At 47.6% G+C, this 20,920-nt stretch overlaps 1 protein-coding gene across 8 annotated transcripts in view; it reads right to left on the bottom strand.

Annotated features, from left to right (window-relative positions):
• Positions 1-20,920, bottom strand: part of Hth (Meis homeobox homothorax) — a 518,842-nt gene that overhangs the window by 7,396 nt on the left and 490,526 nt on the right. For 6 of the 8 annotated variants that reach the window (XM_076427479.1, XM_076427471.1, XM_076427470.1 and 3 more), the window contains one exon: positions 284-452. In XM_076427479.1, the coding sequence (XP_076283594.1) occupies positions 286-452 (167 nt within the window). In that variant the 3' untranslated portion in view covers positions 284-285. The remainder of the gene's footprint in view (positions 1-283; positions 453-20,920) is intronic. The other 2 variants (XM_076427473.1, XM_076427478.1) reach the window with 1 other exon arrangement.

Genomic DNA, 20,920 nt, shown 5'->3' with positions numbered 1-20,920 from the left:
AATTGTATGCATTGTTACTCTTCATTACATTTATGTTTTTACCTTCCCCAATGGAATATCTTCGAATTATCATACATTCTAAAGAAAACTTTCTCTACATGATATTATGTTTCGGATGTGTTTCTTGGCAGAGAGACTGGAGGTCCCACGTGATCATTGCGGCTGTACAGTTTCGGATCACGCTGAGCATCGACCGGAATGTTCATCGAATCGATTGGCATCGGTGTCTCCGTGTCATCGGCGGGGACAACGCCATCGCGAACAACGCTACTTTCCCACGTACCTTTATAAGTGATGTCCATAGTACTCTGGCGGGTAATGGTACTGATTGTGGAAGGTGGGATCACCAGGCGGCCGGTGCATCATGCCCGCCGCCTGTCCGTCCATCATGTAGCCCATCGTCGCATCCGGACTGTATGCCCCGCTCGGACCTGCGGACAATGGTGGAAACACTACACGTTACTACGGTTAGATCTCTGTTCCGTAATTGGCAAGCGGGTATTGGAAAAGCTCGTCAGTCCTCTCGACAACATCCTCGAGGTCCCTTTCGGTGTTCCTCTGCACGTTACCGGGAACTCCCGATCGGTCTCCCTCAAGAATGGTCGACCGAGGGTCCAACGAGCTGTGTCTGTGTAGTGTGATTGGTCGCCACGCCACGATCGATCCTTATAAGATCACTTTTTCTCCCGGTCGGATTTCATTAGCGAGCGAACGCGTTCACAAAATAGCCGAACAAAATTACAACCATATTTTCGTTGACATAGATTTTTATGCGTTTGCAAGATGCAAGATGATTATCTCGCGGATAAAATTTTATAGTGCAAGATCAAAAGCACAGAGCTAATAAAGTATGGGATGAAATGTATCGTTCGTTCTTCAGTAGTTCCACACTAAAGAAAGCAAGTAAAATACAGCATCGGTTCTACGGTCGTTCGAAGAAGTTTGGGTCGGTAGAAATTCGTAAATCAAAGTCCAGGGACCCTAATATCGTTAAGTAGACACAGACCGGAAGAAGACGGACTTGCTACGCCAGCAATCCGGCCAGGAGGACGCATCGGGAACCAAGGGATTCAATCTTCGTCGGCTCGGAGCGTGTCGGCGGAACGCGACGACAGCTCCTCTCTCTTTTCGTAAGCGGTAATGGAGCCCGGGATCCACGGGAGGCTCCCCTAGTTTTAATGTCGGTATCTTAATGTATATTGCCGCGATAAATCAAGGGCACTGATTGCGTCCTACCCTCCGGCACCAATACCAAAGCCGGCGAACGAAAACGGAGGGAGAGGGAGAGGGATCGCGGGCGTCATCGAAATCTCGAACACGTCGGTACCCCGACACCAGACCCATTGTCGAGCACTCTTCTAAGCCTTTCTTATGCTAAACCTCGATGGAGTATCTCCTCCGGAACGATATTACGCTGTTTATTGCCGGCCCGAGGTCGGTTCGCCTCGCTCGCTCTTCTCTTCCCACGGGGACATCACATTTTGATCGGAATTCTGTTTCGTCGATCAGAATGATACAGTAGATGCCATTTGTGGCTATCGTAAAAATTTCCAACGCGCCTTCGGAAATTCATAAGAAATTCGAAGTCTCGTAAAATTGAAAACAGCTTTTGTTATTTGTAATTTATTATATATGATACTTTAAAATTTGAAACTACGAGCTTCTTAGAATTTTTAAAAATGTCCTATAAAAATATCCTCCGGTCACAGTTCACCTACGTTCGTTTCAACCCTTCGTTCAACCGGTAGTCTCACGAATATTTCAAACAGAAATATTGGATTGATCACTGAAAAATCGAAGCCGTGCGGTAATTAGTAGGAAAAAAATGAATAAAAATATTCTTGGATGGACTGGCCGAGACTATAGAATTTAACAAGCGACAGATCGTTTCCTCGAATCCCGGAGGGTAGAATAATCCCGATCGCCGCGAAGAGGAAGGAAAAACGAGCGCGCCGAGGCGTAATTCATTTTCCTGCGTGCGCGAGCGATCCCGCGGCGTGAAGGATCAACGGCGCCGTTTTCCACCAATCACGGGAGCCCGAACGATTATTGCGGACCCAATAAAACCTTTGTGTGCAGGCTGCGTGCAGCTCTCGCGAAAGGAGCGGCTTTCTCTCCTTCTCTCGAGCGGGCTATCCGCTCCTCCGTGGAATGTAGCCTCGTATTATGGCCGCTACGATATCCCACTAACGAGGGACGTGCGCTTGTAGTGTGATTAAACCGCGCTATAACACAGCGGGGCGTCTCGGGATCGCCTGGACGGGCCACAATATGGGAAATTAAGGAATCGGCCGCACGGGAGATGCTCGAAGAAATCGCGAGCCCGGGGGGAGCGATCTTTTCAAGACGAGTCGCGAACTTGTCTCCTTCTGTACGTGCAAATTGCCTCGTTAAACCTCGCCCGATCGACCGGCCCAACCATTACTCCCTGTAAAATTGTCTGCGAATCGAAGTTATGCGCGTGGCCACGGTCGTTGGCTCCGGGATACCCTGAGAGCCGAGGACCTTTGGCAGAACTCGCGAACAGAGAGATCACTCGAGCCTCGGCTGTTTTTGTCACTTCGAACCTCAAGCAATTTTTATTATTTTTATCTTTACGAGCCTGTAGAATTCCGCGGCATAAATATCTTTAAATGAATTCTTAAAGAAGAATAGAGAGATTCTCTTCTTACCGATTCTCGGTTGGTACTTCAAAAGTTTTTAACAAAAACTTATCAAGCTCCTCAAACCATTCGTAGATCTATTTAGCTTCACAAGTATGTAATAATATTTCATAGGATATTATTAAATGCTTTAACAGTAGGTTCCTTTTATCGGATGATTCGTTTCAGAGTCCTGTATACATTAGCAGGTGAGATTCCAAACTGGATACCGATACGAACAGAATTGACGTTACTCAATAATTGAGCATCTGGAAAATTTATGCGTTACAACCCGAAGCAACTTCACCGAGTAATCTCCACTTCAAAAATCAATAGAATAAATTTTATCTACCACGTCCGCGTAATTAAATTTCGACGTCCGCTGGACGTAAGTCGAAGAACACGGGAGAGCCTCGATTATTCGCGTGGCGTACAAGGCGCAAATAAATCAATATCCAGCAGCAACGATCTCGACCATGGGTTCAGCTGCATGAAGTCGTTCCACAAACTGGCCACCAATTAAGTTTGAACGTGGAGACGGTGCCACGGGGACCGATATCATACCGCGAGCGATTAAACCTACACAGGGCCTGTATCCCCGGGTCGGCCGACCGCTATCGACAGGAACAAAAGAATCGATGGTATCTCTCTGGATCGTCAGATTGTTATCGAGCCGAGGAACGATTCTCTATCGGCCTGGTCCGGTCCGGCCGGCAAAAAGACACCGGGCACGCCAATGCGTCTCTCTCGTCGCGCTTTAATAAACGAAGACGAACCATCGCATCGGGTAGATATGATCGCCGCCTTAATGGCACTTCTTACGGCGCCTTTGAGTCTCGTCGAGATAGCACTTTAGAGTCGTACGGGGAGTTCGTTAGCCGGTTCCTTCATCACGAACCAACGTTACTTTTCCGAAAGGGAGGCGGGGGTGGTCGGTCTGGGTCACGGCGTAACGACAAGCCGCGGGAAAAACTCGGTGTAACGTAATAAAGCCGAGTCCGGGGGGCTTGTCCGCGTAAATCCGCAAAGCAGCTTGGTTCCTCGGACCCTTCCCTTCGCCCGAAACTGCCGGCAATACCGCACCGGCCCTCGGTGATTTAGCAGCGTTTCCAGCGGAGGCGGTGGTTCGTTAATTGCGGACCCGGCAAGTTGCGGCCAAGTATGTTCGTTGACAACTTCCAGGCTGAAGACGACTCGGACGGAATTCGAACCGTGCAAGAGAAGGGTTGATTCGCTAGCCAGCAGTGTCTGTCTATAGAGAACCCCGTTCCCTTGTAGATTAGCGTGAACGTCGAAAGGAAGCTCGCGCGAGCGTTCGCTCGATGATCTGCGTGGATTTTATTCGATTGAATAATGGTTGATTTAGCGACGATTACAAATTGGCCAGCCGGATGATAAATCGCCGGCGAATTGATTAATAAGGCAGCGTTAAACGCATCATTATAATCGAGGATGAATTATGCGGGCTACCGCGTGCGCAAAGGTCACCGGAGATATTTATGACAGCGCTCGCGAGAGCCGCGCGCCGACTCAATGAAATCGAACGAAAAAGTGAACGGATGAAGTGTCGATCGATTGGCGTCGTTTTCAAGGAACGTGGCTCGAGGCGGCACGTGGTTTCATCTCTTGTAGAACTTGAGCAATGGAACAGCGAGCCGTGAACAATTGTATTAACGACTTTAGTCTGCATACGAAAAGAGCAAGGAGATCCAATTGGCCTGCTCGATCGTCACATTTCCCCACGAATCTCGATCGTTTCCCAGAGATAGAGGCCTTGCAACGCGGCAGCTCGCGCGTGTTTTCGTGCTTATCCGCGATTACCTTTAATCAGCTGGTTCGAGCGGACCGCAAAACACGGAAAGACACCTTCGAGCAGCCACTAAAGCGTATCTATTATAGCGAGGAAGATAATCCCCGTCGGAAACGAGGTAAAACTTCGAAATCCGTTTTGCGGGGGTGATGCGGCTCACGCGTTCTCTCGCTCTCCTGGGTCCCCAGGCTGGTTGCCGCGCGCGCCAACACGGGAACAACATTAGTAACTTATGGTTGCGGCCTAGCTGGATGCCTGGCTGCGTTTCAGACGGAGATCCGGAGGTACGGAACCGTGTAAGGCCGCGACGGAGGAGCCTAGACGAGCGGTGGAATCCTTGCGAGGGTGGAAGGAGCCGGGAGAGCTTCTGAAGTTAGTTGCCGGCGACACGGCGAGCGAGCGTTCGCCGCGAGTTTCCCCCGTAGTTCCATGGTAGTTCGCTGTGAGTTCGTCCTTACCCCCTTGGCCCTCCCCTCTTTCGCAGCGTCGCCGAGTTTGCCGGGGGCTTTCACCGGCGGAACGGTGTGAAAACCGCGGAAGAAGGGGCGCGAGAACCGGAGGGAACCGGAGGAAGCCGGAGAAAGACCGAGGAACGTGATAAATATGAGCAGTCTAAGTAACAACCATCAGTTCCTGGAGTTCACGGCGTGGCCGAGTCTAGTAACGAACTTCCGGCAAGATTTAGAGGGGCAGGGGGCGGCAACTGGCGGACCAACCCCCGTGACCCGGCCGGAATTGACGACTTAATTAGCGATGCCCACCAACTGTGAATGCTCCTGGACCCGGCTCCCGCTCCGCTGGAATTACTCCTCCGCGAGGTCGTTAATAAATTTTTTTTTCCTTCGTCTTCTGCAACTAGATCTTTTGACTGATTGTCTTGCTTTTACGCGACGTCGAAAAATAGGGTCATCCAAATCGAGGAAACAGAAGCTATCGATATTTCATGACATTTATCGCGGAACACGATGTCATTCGTTGTCACTCCTCTAGTTTTCCATTATATTCATACGTGATTGGGAGTCTTGCTCAATAATTGCGACCGCGATATTATTTTTCAGCTCGTCAATCATCTCTGAATTACATCCGATGGAAAATCAATGTCAAACAATCCGAGTTATTTTTCAATCTGAAGAGTTGTAAAATGCTAGCTTTAATTGCGAAGATTTCGAATTTAATCGGTTAAATATGAAATGCTACTCATTCCTTTTTAATCGATACAAAATCCTCCGATGAATACGATAATGAATACAAATATTCCCTCATTTTTGTGAGAACAATGAGTGAGGGTTATTTCAAACAATGGAAAGATGAAACGAATTGAAGAATACATTACTGTTATCTGAATAAAACTGTTAAAGAAAGTAAGATTTTTCTGAGTGGCTAGTTTTGCAATTGATGTAGTCTAGATATCACGGTGATCGAATATTCCTGTGCACGATATGGTCGATAGTAGTTAAGGGCGTTCGAGTCTCAAGTTCACCGAGGATCACGGTGAAACTGATCGAAGCGGGCTGCAGGATGACGGTAATATCCATCGAGAGCCAAACTACCCTTGAGTCCGAAGGAAGGAGCCATAGAGAGGTCGACGTCGAATCGTCACGGTTAGTGGGTACCAGAGGGAGCCAGAAGCTCCCCCCCCCCCCATTTCTCTCTGCCCCACGGTTCACGGGCAAGCAAATTCCGAGAGGTCGTCGAGACACGGGGAAGACGAAGAAGAGGAGGGAAGGGTGACTCGTCGAGCGGAAACCGGAAATGTGTTCCGGAACCTTCAACAATCCCTCGATGAAACTATTGGTCATCCGCGACGCAATACCGGATACGCCGGATCTAATAACTCATCCGCCTGCTGCCGGGCTCCTCTCTCCCCCGCTCGCTCTCCTCCTTCTTTCACTCCCTCTCTCTCGTTCTCCCTAACTGTCTCTCTCGTAATCTATTTTTTTTTCTCGTCCATTTGGTTGCTACGCTGCCTAGTCTCTTTTTCTCGCATCGGCTGCCGTTCGTTTCCTAGCATTGTTCGTTTCGACGGCGATCGAAGATAACGTCGGCGAGGCCCGAGGAGAGAGAGAGAGGGAGAGAGTCAGAGCAACATCGACGCTGGCACAGTGTATTGTGACGACCTACAATGAATTTCGGCGGCGTTACCATTGTCCGCGCGTCCCGATCGCAAATGCTATGATTAAAACGGCTAATGGAAACAATTGCGGAAACCGTTTGACATGGTCGCGCCTCGTTTGCTCCGGCTTTATATCGTATTGTCGAAACCTGGGCGCGAGCGATGATTTATGCTGGCGGATGGGAGGCCGGCCCTTCATGGACCACGCGACAAAAATGTATACGTAGAGGTCTAGCCTCGTTTTAACGTCCAATTCTTTAAGAGAAGAATAAAACAGTCGCACTTCGAACGGTTCGATGCAATTTGGCGGGCTAGGCGTGCATCGAAAGTTCGAGGTTTACCCTGCGGAAAATGCGAGGTACCGGATGCCAGGCCTTCGGGAGATCCAAGAGGCACGGTGACGATACAATGCGTCCTGGGTCCGCAGGACTTAAAACGAGCTCTCGGAGGGTGCTCGCCGGCGTGATATACGACACGGCGTAATTGCAGGAATTTAATCAATCAGAGATATATCCTAGCGCGAGTACAAGGCAGCCGGCTAACCTTGCCAAGCCGAGTTAAGCCCTCGGGGAGTCTCATTTAAGATAAACCCGGCCTGGACGACGGGGAGAACCACCGACTGCCGTTGTCCTCGCGGATGATGAAACGCTAGGACTACTATCCTAGATTCACCGGTCTCGACCCCTCCCCTGACGCCGTTTCCAGTCATTTTCCCAGTCGGAGACCTCAGCCCCCCCCCCCATTTTGCTCCCTCTCTATCCGCCTTTTTCCAGTTGTCCATGTGTGTGTGTTTGTACGCGCGCGTAGGACGCGCACGCGAGAAGAGGAGCCGGAGCGTGTACAGGGAGTGGAAACGGCCACACACAAACCTTCCCCTGCGAACCTCTGATATATAGCCCCTTGGAGGTCGATGACTTCCGCTATTTTTCTTCCGCTGTCTCCAGCAAGCAACTTCCCTTTCCTAACGTGCACCCCCGCCCCGGCCGTTTCGGTTCTTTCCTACGTTCCTGGCCTCGGATATCCAGGAACGGACATCGATCTAACGCCGCCGGGCTCCTGCCTCTTGCCACGCGGGCCCCGAGGATGTCCCGGAATATCCGGGGAGATCGTTCGCGACGCCTACTCGCCGATCCGATCGCTTTCGCCGAGCTGGGATCATAACTTCTCTCGCCGAGCCCGACGGTCGCGCAGAAAAATTCGCGCTCGCCAGAATTTGATGGCCAATATACAGAATGTTCAGAATACAGAAGCAGTAGCACCATGATAAAGTGCATATCGAATGCAGAACATTCTTATTTTGCATAAACGTCCGCGGTCTTACGAGTACGTTCAACATTAGTGTGGGCTGTCATTGAAAAACATGAAATTCCGTTAGGAATGAAGAGCTCAATAACAATATCGTCGATAACGGGTACCCGGGTGTTCAATTTCATTTTCTTATTAAAGCATCTTTAATATATTTTTTTGACAAACAGAAAAATTATTGTAGGTTTTTATATTCTTCTAACACAATGTTTTAAGAGATCCTCGAATGTGTATTCTGCGACAGAGCGATGTTTGCAGAGAACACGAGAACGGTTCGGGGCGAAAACCGGCGTATCGATTCGCCCCGAAGCGCTTGTTCACCGAAGTACTTATTTACGAATGCATAAGCAACGAGCATTACACGGCAGATTTTTGTCGTATAAGATGCAGAGCACTGGGAGAGCACGGTGAGCGGGAGGGGATACGGGGCAGCAAAGAAGCTACTGCATTTATGGATGTCGTAGCCGTGACAAGCCGAAATTAATTTACCCCCCTCCAGAGTCCGCGGCGGGGTTGGCATATTTTAACCCAGTTCTTCAGCCTGGACGGTGTTTTTTTTCTGACGTTCAACCCCTCGAATCCTCACCCCCTAACCGCGGGCCAGTCGACATAAATTTCTTCCTGCGGGACAGACGTACAGGAGAGATCGGGATTCGCTAAATCTGGTCGGCGACGCGGCAATTCGATAAAACCCGAGGAGCGCTCGCGGTTGACTGGCTCCTTAGTTGACGCGATAAATAATTAATGATCGCAGGAGGAGGACAGAGGCCGCCTTGACTGGGTGAGAGGGAGAAGGACGAAGCGTACATCGGCGGGGCTCGCGGACCATAAAACATTTAATATTTATAAGGTACGAAGCGGGGCACGGGGCGAAAGAGATCCGCCCGGTCTCCGGATATATATTATCGGATCTTATGCGGGCCTATACGGTATTTAGATATTTTAATTAACCGATAGGCTATAAATTATGATAATTAAGCTGGTCCGGGGGACGAGGTGAGCCCCGATAGTCGTCTGCCCACGCCACAAGTCGCATCTCGCGGTGTTTTGCCGACCCGAGGATCGACTAGGGACGACATGTGCGCGACGCGATCGGTCATCGATGGATTTCGAATCGAGAGCTACCATTCGAGACGCCTTTCAGGAATTTCTGCGGTCCACCTCGATCCACGACATATGGCCGACCGTGATCGAACTAGGGAGAAACGGATCGCTCGGAATTTCTGCCGCGTATTCGTACCGTTTTTTTAAATGTCAACCTTTGCGTCACTTTCTGGAGATTCTGTATTAGACTGCGGATTTTTTATATTCTTAATAATTTGATAGACTCGATAATAATGAAGTAGTATTTTCAAATTCTTTAAATGTGTTCACTATTTTAGATTTGATCTACTTATTTTTGTCGTAAATTCATAGAATCTGCAATCGATTCATTACTTTTTCGATGGATGTACGAAATTGTGTTCGATCAATTTTATGTGTATTAAATTCTGTGAAATGCTTCTGAACTATAAAACGTCTCAAAATTGTATATGTTACGTTATACAAATGGCAAGATTGAATTTATTTAATCTTTTGACTGTTGCACTACATAAATTCGGTGCTAAGGAAGAATGATTTATATTTATTATTTTAAAGTTTACAAGTTCTCCGAGAGTAAAACAAAATTTGCGTTTCACTTTCGCATTCGATTACGAGTTGGTAATTAACCGGTCCGTTTGCCGTCGTGAAACGTAATGAAACGAGTGGGGAACGAGCGATGGTTTCTTTGAACATCGAACGCGACGAGGCGTGGGCATCCGGACAATAATGTCCTGTTGAAGGTGGACGCGAAATTACGAATTTAACGAGGCGGATGCAACAGCCCCCGGGAGGATCGCCGTCAATGGATTACAGAAAGCATTCTTAACAGTGTCAATAAACGGAGGTTATGAGAGCCACAAACGTCGGAAGTGTCTCTCCTTACGACAGACATAAATAAGCCGAGTCGCGGCTGGCTGGTCGTTTAAATGTCGCGAACTAACTCCGCCGGGTGAACCGGGTTTGGACCTCCTGCGCAATACAATTCCGCCGATGGCGGTTCGTCGGGAATTTTCCATCGGTTCACGAGCCCGCGTTTGTCGCCTGCAGATTTTATTAAGTACCTAATCACTCTAGTTCTGTCGAGCTCAATCTCTTAAGCTTTCCTACTCCTAAACAATCGTCTGAGAGCTTTCTCATCGAGGGTATCGGAAATCGCTACATTTAATCACAAATTGTGATTACTGGTCTAAAAGAGAAAGGTTGGATATTTCGAGAATGAGAATTTCAACAAGAACGATAGAATGAATCTCTGCTTCAGCACAGCTTGAAGATAAATCGTGGTCCATCACTTCTGTACATTATTTTAATAAGGGAAAATTAGTACAAAGGTAATGCTCAGGTTATGTACATTAAAATATACAGTACAATTTTTTACTACACATGCAAACAATACTCTCAATCAAGAAAAGGAGACATTTCAAGAATATCATTTCTGGATGCTTTTAGGTTCATACCCTAACTAAATATAAAATAATATAAATATAAATAAAAATAAAGGATTATTTTGATGTAATAAATAGGTGTAAATTAAATCACTTACTATAAATTATATTTTTAACTTACTATAAATTATATATATATAAATAATTATATATATATATATTATTAATCTCAAAATTAAAGACATATTAATTGATTATAAATTAACTTATTAATTTACTCATTATTAATTATTATAACATTACTATCCATAAATATCGAATCTGCTCGTGATAGATAAACTTTGAAAATCGAGTTGTTCAAGAACGAAGGTGAGTAAACAAAGTCTTGTGAGACTTGTTTTATCTACCGTTGCCGAAGAATCACACCTTATTATCTGTGCTGTGGTGCCGCGGGGTGTAACCGAACAACGATGCAGGCAAAAAGAACGCGGAAGGAAGAACGTTTCGCGAGGAGAACGTGGCACGTACGCGTCGATTCCGCGACGCAAAATCGAAGAGCCCCGATCGGCGATAAAGCGACTTAACAGCCGAGGCAACGGCGTCCATGCGTTTCCACGATACCATGGCTGCTCCCCCATAGCCCCCCCCCCGTAGCCCCGGAGCACGGGCTCGAACCGAGGCGAGCCAGGTTTCTTCCTGTGCGCCATTACCGTGGCGGAGCCTTGATGGCGAAAGTGGTCTAGGGGCAAACGGTCAACGAGACTCGAGATGAGATAGAACAGGCCATTATGGCTACGCCGATAAGATAGGTCCACCCTCCGTGATACGTGGTAGCCACCACGGCATGGCACAGCCTTCTGGGTACGGCTTGATACACCGGACGCGATCCACGGCATGAAAAATCTAGTTGGAAGAGACGAGAATGGAACGACTCGAGGGCGGAGAGAAAGAGAGAGAGGGAAGGAACGATAGGGAGAGGGAGAGACGAGAGAGGGCAGTGTCCAGCGCCCTCGAGAACTCGGACCTTATCTTTTCATACCGATCGTGACCGTCCAAGACTTCATTTCCGTGCTCGAGGAACCACCCCAACGTCAGTTTATATGTACCCACGGGTAACGAAATGGACCTCTTGGCTCGTTTTCATGGAACGGATTTCGGTGCGCGGCCTCTCGCTCCGGGAAATTAGTTTACGCGACGCAGGTGGTAGGAGAATAGAGATTCGCATGCGAGTTTTCCAAGGAATTTGCCCCTCGAGCTGGCTCTCGAAATTATTCCGACTAAAGAATTCATCTTCTAACTTTCTTCCAATCGTTGTAGCTTTGCAAATGTACTCTCATTGCGACTTGGAACTATCAATTTTCTTTAATCCTACCTCGTGTCTTGGTAGACACATACCTGGGAACTCTTCGATCGATTCCAGATGACTTTATCAAGAAATGTTTGAAATCAAATTTCTTGTATCCGACGGGACTCGTTAGAAAAACACTGACACGAATTTTGTCCAGCCTTTTGCGATTCTGGCGCACAGTGCGTCGCCGGAATTTTGCGTTGTACTACTGGGCAGTGGCAATCGTACCGTCAACACGACGAAATGCAATTTCCTCCGTTAAGCCGGTCGTCTGTTCCGCTCGTCGCCCTCCGGCAAATAATAACATTTCTATAAGTCGGTCGTTTGTATTCGAGGACTGGCGCGCATGCACCCCATTTCAATTAACGTATGATCTATGTCGTATAAGGAGCCGTATCCAGCACCTTTCAAACGACGGAGCCATAACCCGCGGGGGGGATCGGCTCTCTAAGTAACTCTATATCACGTCTACGTGACACGAAACGCCGAGGAAAAGAAAAAATCTTCCACGATCCGAGGAGGGCAAAACGAGGGGCAGGGATCCTCTCATTCAACTGTCCCCTTGCGTTCGATCGTTCCGCGGAGAGGACTCTATGAAATATTACACTTATTTGTCGGGCAATGTGCTGCCCGGACCTGGTAAACAATAACGGCTAATGTGGCAGGTGTTTCAGCGAGGGTGGCAAATCCCATTTATTAAAGTACCATTTGCTCTTTAAGTAACCGCAGTCCATTTCCTTCCGGTTCTTACAAGTCATGATTTTCTAGTTATCTTTTTCGTGTTCGCTCATTTTCTGGTTCTTCGTATCGTAACATATTTGTTCTGTTTTTATCTGCGTTGCTACAATGTAGGTCTTTGAGTCTCGAAAATCATACTCTCGCTTCTAAATTATTCTAAATATAATTTAAATTCTGTAGCTTAAAAATTGCTTCACGCGATAATCAACAGCAAATAATTCTATGTGACAGAGTGACTCGTAAACTATTTACTCCATGATTAATAAAACTCTGAAAAGGAGTAAGTCGAGATCCCAGTTAGTTCCAGAAGATCGAGAAGCCCTGATCCAGGGGTTCGGAGTCGAGCCGCATCGAGGCGAGCATCGTCTGGTCGCCACGACGGTTTCGATGACATTTCCGACGGGTCAGGGTTTCGGGGTATGAGAGGGGTGACATTCGCAATTTCTCCCGATTCCCGGTTCCCAGGGCATCCATTTTATTTAGCGCACCGTTGGTCCGCGCGAGGGGTGCGGCGGGATAGAGTCGGGGGACGTTAAACTCGACGAGGGAGCGAGCGAGCGAGTGAACGTGGTCTTTCTCTTTTTCTCCATCTAGCGATATCCCATCAGTGGCGGCGGGAACGTTTACAGCGGGCTGATGTCCAGCTACCGGGCTGGAGGATCTCCTTTCCCCCGGCTCCTGATCGGCCGGGGCCGAGTTCGCCAGATATAGAGTGGCGGCGGAGATCGAACCGCACCACGGGGATGGAGGCGAGACGGAAGAACGGGGGCGACGGGGCGGAGAGGTAGAAGGGGGTCAACGGGGTGTTTGGACCTCTCCCGAGATGGACACAGAGAATCGCCATTACAAATTGACAAGCTTGATTGATGGCCAGCGTGGAAGGAACAACGCCCGGCTCGGTCGATCCTGGGCTGGAAGAGGACGAAGGATCTGCGCCGGCGAAGAACGAGGAGAAAAGGGGAGTTGGATATGCGGCCGGAGACCAAGGGGGTTGCGACGAGCCACGGAGCAAGGGGATACCCCCCCGGCCAAGTGAGATGGAGTGGATGCTGTATACGCCGGCTAAACTGGACTCCGGGCTTCGAGGGACCTTCGGATACCGTTCCGCGTGCTTCTGTATAATGGGAAACGATAGCTGACGGGATCGGCTCGGCCAACACCCCTCCGCGTTATCAACCGAGACCTCTCAGCAAGTGCGTGACGAATGGTCCGCGTGCTACTCCGCAAGGGCCCGCTTTTGCCATCCAATTGGAATATTCGATCACCGGCCGGAGATCTTTGATCCTGATCGGAGGCTCGATGGATTGTTCGGACGCTGCTCCGACTGGTTTAGTGACCACGGGTATGCAGGCTGCTCTATAATTCAGCAACCTTGTGTCTTTTCACTGTTTCGAGGTTTCGATGAACTGGACCAACTCCGCATGAGATCGAGGCCTAGGGGCGTAAGCGAATTTGGGCTGACGTTTGGGTTGGACCTAATCTATTACTCATAGTCAAGTGGTTCGACTAATCATATTGTAGGTTCTGTCTGTTTTAGGGATCCATACAGAAGCAATCCTTCGAAGTCGATCAAAAATAAACTGAGGGTGGCTTCGAACAAAACAAACATCCCCAATTTAAGCGAATCGAATTCGGCGAGACCCAAAGAATAACGAGCAGAATGATCGGCGCGCATGCTCGAATCAATCAGCCTAGCCATCGGCGCCCACCTGATCCAATCTGGATCGCGTTCGTACGCAATCACGGATCACACGCGCCAGCAGGACAGCGGATCGAATTAAAAACCGGGGCCGCCTAATTGAACGCTAATCGGCGGATGCAGTTGGACACGGTGCAGAGCCATAGAGTACGGTCACGAACGGTCGATCTTCGAGCGCATGGGAAAACGGTCGGCCCGATCGTGAATGACGATCAGCTCCCGTGAAAGTAAACGCGCGGACGGAAGGCGGGACAAGAAAGAAAAGGAAACGGAGACAAGTATACGGGAATGTCGAGGCGGGGAGGGGACGACACGGAGCCGACCTTTCCGAGTGATCTATGGTTCTGAACTCTCATAGCTCGACGTTGACCCCCCGGCTACCGGCGAATGCCGGGAATAATAAGCAAAACCGGCAATTAAGATATCTTCGACGCGGGCTTCCCGGCTACTTTCGTTCCCTTGCCCTTTTCCCGGCCGGTTCGCCGATTCTTCGTACGCGTAAATCGAACAAGTCGCGTCGCTCGGTCTCTCGTAAAACGCGCGGAACGCCGCCGCCGCGTGCCGATGTTTGTTGGGACTGTAACCGGCAAGGCGATTCGCGGTAAATCGTTTATTGCGGCCGGCGAGTTTGCTCGATCGAGGCTGCCCCCGTACCAGGAATCGATGATCGCTCGGGTCAGCGGTGTTCATTAGGCGCAATGGACAAGATCGCCGCGATCTTCTCGCTTTCTTTGCTACACGGAATATTGTGATTGTAATTGATGACGCTGCCGATGCGCCGACACGCCGGTTAACGAACACACAATCACACGAAACGATCTGACCCTGATCAAAAATCCATTTTCGCGTAACATTGTGAATTCGAAAAAAATTAATGTTACTTGAGAGACAATTAATTACATTAAAATATTGAAAAGTGCAATTTCTCCGCTTTCGTCTTCTAGTTGGTAGAAAATCATAACTGAAAATTTTTGGAAAGTGTGTTTTAAATTAGATTACGCTATAATCTAGTTAATTTCAGCATTAATAAATTGATAGTCAGAGGAACTAATTTTGTGATAATCATTTCTAGGTAGATCTTCAACTTGTTAAATACTACATTATCTAAAAAGTAAATCAACACAGCCTGTATACGCGAAAACTAATTCCACATATTCCAAATCTTATTTGAGTTTGAACAAGTCAGTTCGATTCAGAATAAAGCGTCGTCGGTCGCGCAGCAATTCGATGTATCAGTTCGAATCATAAACCGTTGAACAGAGGGTAACTTGTTGTGTACGTAATCTATTTCCGAGGCGCTTGTAAAGATTAAAAAGGTGTAAAAAGTCTTACCGGCGACGCGTTTCCCTTCGGGACGCCGGGCAAGATAAAATAATTAATTGTGGGCTGTCCACTCGATTGCAGCGAGCGACCGGGGGAATATTCCGGCGAAGTCGCGCGCGCTATCGAGAACAACTTGTTCCCCGTGAATATTGAAGTCAAGAAAGACCGGAGACTCGTACGCTTGGCCATAGAGGTTGGCTGACGCCTTTTATCGCGGCATCGTTACGAAATGCACCGTACGGTCACAGCTTTACGGTACTTCGGGGCTGCTGTTACGTTTTTACTGCGTCGTTTCGCGAACACGCGAAGGGACGGCGATTTCACCGGTGTTACCGGTGCCGGCAGTTACTGTGTACCGTTCTCGCGTCTTGGCGTCGCAACGCCCGGTTTCAAAGCCAACGGAACACGCGAAACTTTTGATAAAGAACGCAGCTTTTCGCCACCCCGGCGAACAACCGTCCCCCGAACCCGCTTGGGATTTCGAATTGCCCGGAATTTATGGAACAGAAACAGCAACAGCTTCCCTCGAAAATTTTTCGCACTCCCGGTCCCCGAAATTAAGTCTCGACTTTATCGGACACCCTTCTGCCTAGTCTCCCGTGTCTTTCTACTTTTTCATAAAATTAGGACTCACCGTGGCTCTATTTTATTGGGTTGTTACGTATGAAATGTTTTAATTATTGAAATAGTAGAAATGATTTCATCTTTAGTAGAGCACGTACTACAATCGGGGCCACACAAAGTCTGAATAAAATTAATTTTGTTATTTTTATAAGGGGACATGTGCCAGTTACTTTTAAGGCTCGGTAGGTTTAGTGTTAATCAACTTCGTCACTCTATAATACGGTAGATATTATATTTTAATTTGGGCTCTTCATTTAGAAGATTGTCACTAAAAATGAATGGGTGAAACCTAGTAAAATGAAAATAATGGTAGGCTGAGTACCCGATTCAAATTTTAGGTTTTGGGGAGTCGAGTGCCGACCTCGCAATGGTTCAGAATCGGCGCGCAAATATTTAGATAGTAAGTGGCGAAATTATATGATTTCCGCGGAACCCTCGGAGGGCGGCTCTGTTTAGTATCGCAGCATTTAGTACCCGCGATACACCTCCGTCAATTCCGCGCGTTTCTCAGAACCCATCCAATTTGTGCGTCGTGGTGGCACACAATGCGGTAAATTTGCCGCGCTCCGGCCGGCTGCTTTATGATCTGGCCCACGTATTTTTGGAGCACTCCGCCGATTCCCATTAGAGGATACCGCCGGGACGTTGTTCAAAAACAGACCCCTTAAAAATATTACATTACACATTCAAATGGAACGGTCAGCCCGGTGTAAATTAAATTAAATCGCGGCGCGCGTAGCCTGGAATCAGGGTCGCGCAATCCGCTGATTGAAACGCTCTCGGCGACGCGAAAAAATTCGCTCATTCGGCGAATTATCGCGAGACACGGTTTACGGACTGTGTTGTGGATATCTTTTTGTGGATTGCCGTGAGAATTTTCTACGGAGATGAGATTCGAAATTTCTTTACAACGCGCGAACGTTGTGAACCGGAGGAGAGGGTTCGACGCGACGTTCAGTTTTGATGGCGAGGACGTTCCGAACCCCCGTGCGATATAAACCTAATAGAATCTGCGGACGACGCGAAAGCATCTTGTAAGTCATAAAACGATACTCAGCTAGTTTATACTTTATAGTTCGAGTGGCCGACCGCCCGTGTGCTATACGCGCGATTGAATGGGGGAGGGATTTAAAAGGGATCGCGGTTTTATGGTCGACATTAGAACCGGTACAGCTAAAACCGTGCACGACGCTTTATTGCTCTACCCCATCGTGCGTGAGCGAAGCAATGTTGAGCACTAATTTTCGATGATGATCCGCTCGACTATTCAGACCGCGTTCTGAAATTTCTGGGATCATTTCCCGATTCGAATGGCTACAACGATTAAACGTATCGTCGAATCAAGCATCATTATAATTAGACTGCATGAATGTTGACTTTCAAAAATTATGGATTAGCATGTCTGTAACAAAATCAGTCAGGGGACTTTTAGAGATTCGATGTGATTGTTCGAAAGTTCAGAACCAGAACATCCGAGGACGCTGCTACAAGAAAAGGCAGAAGAAGCGGCGCTCGAAATAGTTGCGGTTGATAACACTTTACGATAGTTGATTCGAGATTTAAGAGCCGCGATGTCAACTAGTGAATCAGCATCGGGCAGAAGTCTCGCATGAAATCACTGATTGTAGCCCGTCGTTATCACGCGTAGCAAGAACAAGCTCGTCAACGGGTCCGCGCGCCGCACGCGGAACCTGGGAATAATAACAATGGGCCGCGGGCCACGCGGAGTCAATGCGGAGCAGCTGCGATCCCGCGTAATGAAAGTGTGATTGATGATCGGGCCGACACGCGTCATTAGCTCGAGAGACGCGAAGAAGCGCGACGAGGAGGTTCCACGTCGCCGCGGAACGTGTTCTGAATTAGCGGGCAGCGCCGCTTAATATAATTCGAATGAGCTATCCCCCCATCCTCCCGTGTCCCCCCTCCATCCCCGTAAACGTAATATTTCCGGATAAAAGAATATGAGCAATGACGCAGCTCGTGCGCGGATAATTTAAATGCTGGGAGCCGGGAACCTGCACCGACACGGAGCGACTCGTAATTGCCGAGCTGACTCGCAGAGGAAATTAGATTTAGAAATTCGGACTCTTCGGGCACGAAATTCTGAGACGCGTGAGATTAGTCCCATCTTCTATGGTCAGACTCGTACAACGCTTTCACGTGAGTTGATCATTATTATACTACAGACACTTTACGCTAATAATCATGTATTAGGCCGTAACATTCGATTATGTTATATATTTTTATTTAGTAATAAAATACAAAATTATATTAAATTCCGTAATTCCTGACTGAAGATGTCTCCGGTAGGTTCAACGTTAATTTAGAATTGAAAATCTCGATAGAATAACATCGTAGACAATAGTGATCATGCACACTTAATTCAATTTCATTGAAGCAAATTCCTACTCAACACAATCTTGTACTAAGGAACTCCATTCTAATGAAATGCAATCTGCTAAGAGCAGAATTGATTGAAATTAAATTTCCGTGTATGAATAGATTACTGCACAATTGATGAAGAATGCCAGTGACACCGTAATTAATTAATTTCAATATTTTCTTCTTGGGTTCAACGAACGAAAATCGAAATGATGATTCAATGTTGCTTTTCATAGAACTTTGAAGATTCTTACATGATACGAACGGACACATATTCTAATAGGTAAGTGACGCATGAGAAAAGATTGACGTCCACTAAGTAACCTCCTAGACCAAACCTGTCAACGCGCGTTTAAGCTTCATGAGCTCTTAGGCGTTCGCTACTTTGACTCACACGTACATCATACAGAGTAACAGGTTGACCATAGCGAGCAGTGTAACACCAACTGTCAAGCCATGTCAGTTTGCAACTATGAACTCGGGAGTCAAAGATCCTCTGATTCGAGTATGATTGATGGAAACTCGACTGGTCACTGAGCTACGGCTTGAGGAGCAGACTGAGGCAACGTCTTACAAATACGATACAGTAATACCTCTCTCGTGGAATAGAATTGATTCCTCGAGGCTTAGAGGTCAGAAACCACTTTCTGATAACAATCGGTGCAAAATGGATGAACCAACTGCACTCGGACTTATTGTAACTACAAATCAAACATTTTTTCCATTCTAGAATATCTCCACTCTATATGATTTTCTCCATTTTATAAGTATAACACTAATGTAATAACTCATCAAATACTTAACTGTTTCAAAATTATAAAATAACAAGACTAATGATAAAAACTGGCAGGATAATGATTAGTGATAAAAACAAATTTCTTTATTCGACGTCAGCGTTTGAAAACGGTGTTACTAGTTTATCCGCTGAGACACCAAGATTTCATTCGAAAACCGAAACACTTCGAAAATTCAGGAGCGGATTTGTACAAGGAAATGTTCGACAACTGAAGTAACTACTAGGCAGGCAACTGTATTTTCAGCTGATGGATTTTTAAGTATTTCAGGCCAGCTCGGGGTCGAAACAACGAGCTATCGATCCCTTTCGAAATAAACTGTGTCACCTCAAGCTAGCGGAGCCAGACGGGAACATCGGTTTCGCCGGTCCACGGGGGACCGTGAGCATTTGAGAGACACATTTATCTCGCTTCCGTTCGAACAAAATCTGCCCTGGGGCCTAATGCTTCGGCTATTAAGCTTTAATGGACTGCTGATCGTTCGAGGAAGGGGGTGGTCGAGGGGGGAAAAGGGAGGTGGAAAGAGGGAGAGGGGGATAGGCAGCCGGGACACGGTCTCGGAGGAATTGGAAAAATGGCCCGGGCACGAGAGCCAGGCTACGGCTTCGTGAGCTCTCGCGAATTTTTCTCTGCCGCGGCTCCGGTTATCGCCACGAGAGCGCCTTACGGACCTGGAAAGTCCACAGAATTCTCACGTAACCCCATCGATTTCAATCGAGGGCCAAAGCCTGGTCGAGGGGGCTCCGGATAGGGCGAAGGCACGAAGCGCACACGGGGGTGGATGGGGACTCTCTCTCTCTCTCTCTCTTGCTCTTTCGTGCGCGCTAGGTCTGATCAGGATTGACTCGGGATGACAATCTAACGTACACGGGTTTCCACTTTAGTCGCGGCACGGACGACAACATTTCGGCTCGTTAGCTCCCGCTCGACCCCCTCGACTTTTCGAAATTACCCCGTCGCCGACCTGCGGGGTTTGCGATCGGCGTTGTCTGCCTGATCCTCGATCGGGAGCATCAGTTCGCTTTGCACGGATAAATGTTGCAGAAAGAAAGCTCGTCACGTTTGTCAATCAGTTTCCTCGTGTCTCTGTTTAGGTATTCCTCTTGCATTGTCTGTCTGAATTTTTTCACCCTTAACACGTTCGCGGCCAACGTTTGTTTCGTATTGTCACAGAAATGTTACTAGTCCGAATATCATGCTGTGCGATAGAATTATCAGTAATTTTAAATAATGACATGCAGATAATTAATTTGATCCTCTTCGTGCGACACACAAAATCGTGGTCGTGATACGATAAAAATGATTATCACGTCATGATAAAAGCGAATAGATCAAATACAAATTAGAAAAAACATTTAAAGAATCTAGAAATGCTATTGCATTATTTTCACCCGAATGCGATTACAAAAAAGGACAACGAATGTCTATGAAGCTTCTGTATCTTACAATTTTTGCAGACAGTTTTTATTATATTTTGCATAAAAATACACTGTCTGTTCATGAGGAGTAAGTTCTAGTGTCGAAACAAGTACCGTAACAGCGCGATTTATTCCGCGTAGGAGTGCATCGTTTCCGAGCGCGTAACGGGCAAATGATTTCTGGTCCGGCCCGAGAGGAAAATATTCCGTCACGCGGCGCGCGCGTATACCGTCAAGGAAAACGCCCCTAAAGCTCGGC

The sequence above is a fragment of the Lasioglossum baleicum genome, chromosome 7, assembly GCF_051020765.1.
Source record: "Lasioglossum baleicum chromosome 7, iyLasBale1, whole genome shotgun sequence".
NCBI classification, from domain to species: domain Eukaryota; kingdom Metazoa; phylum Arthropoda; class Insecta; order Hymenoptera; family Halictidae; genus Lasioglossum; species Lasioglossum baleicum.
The sequence above is the reverse complement of the archived record's forward strand: the minus strand, read 5'-3'. Positions and strand labels throughout refer to the sequence as shown.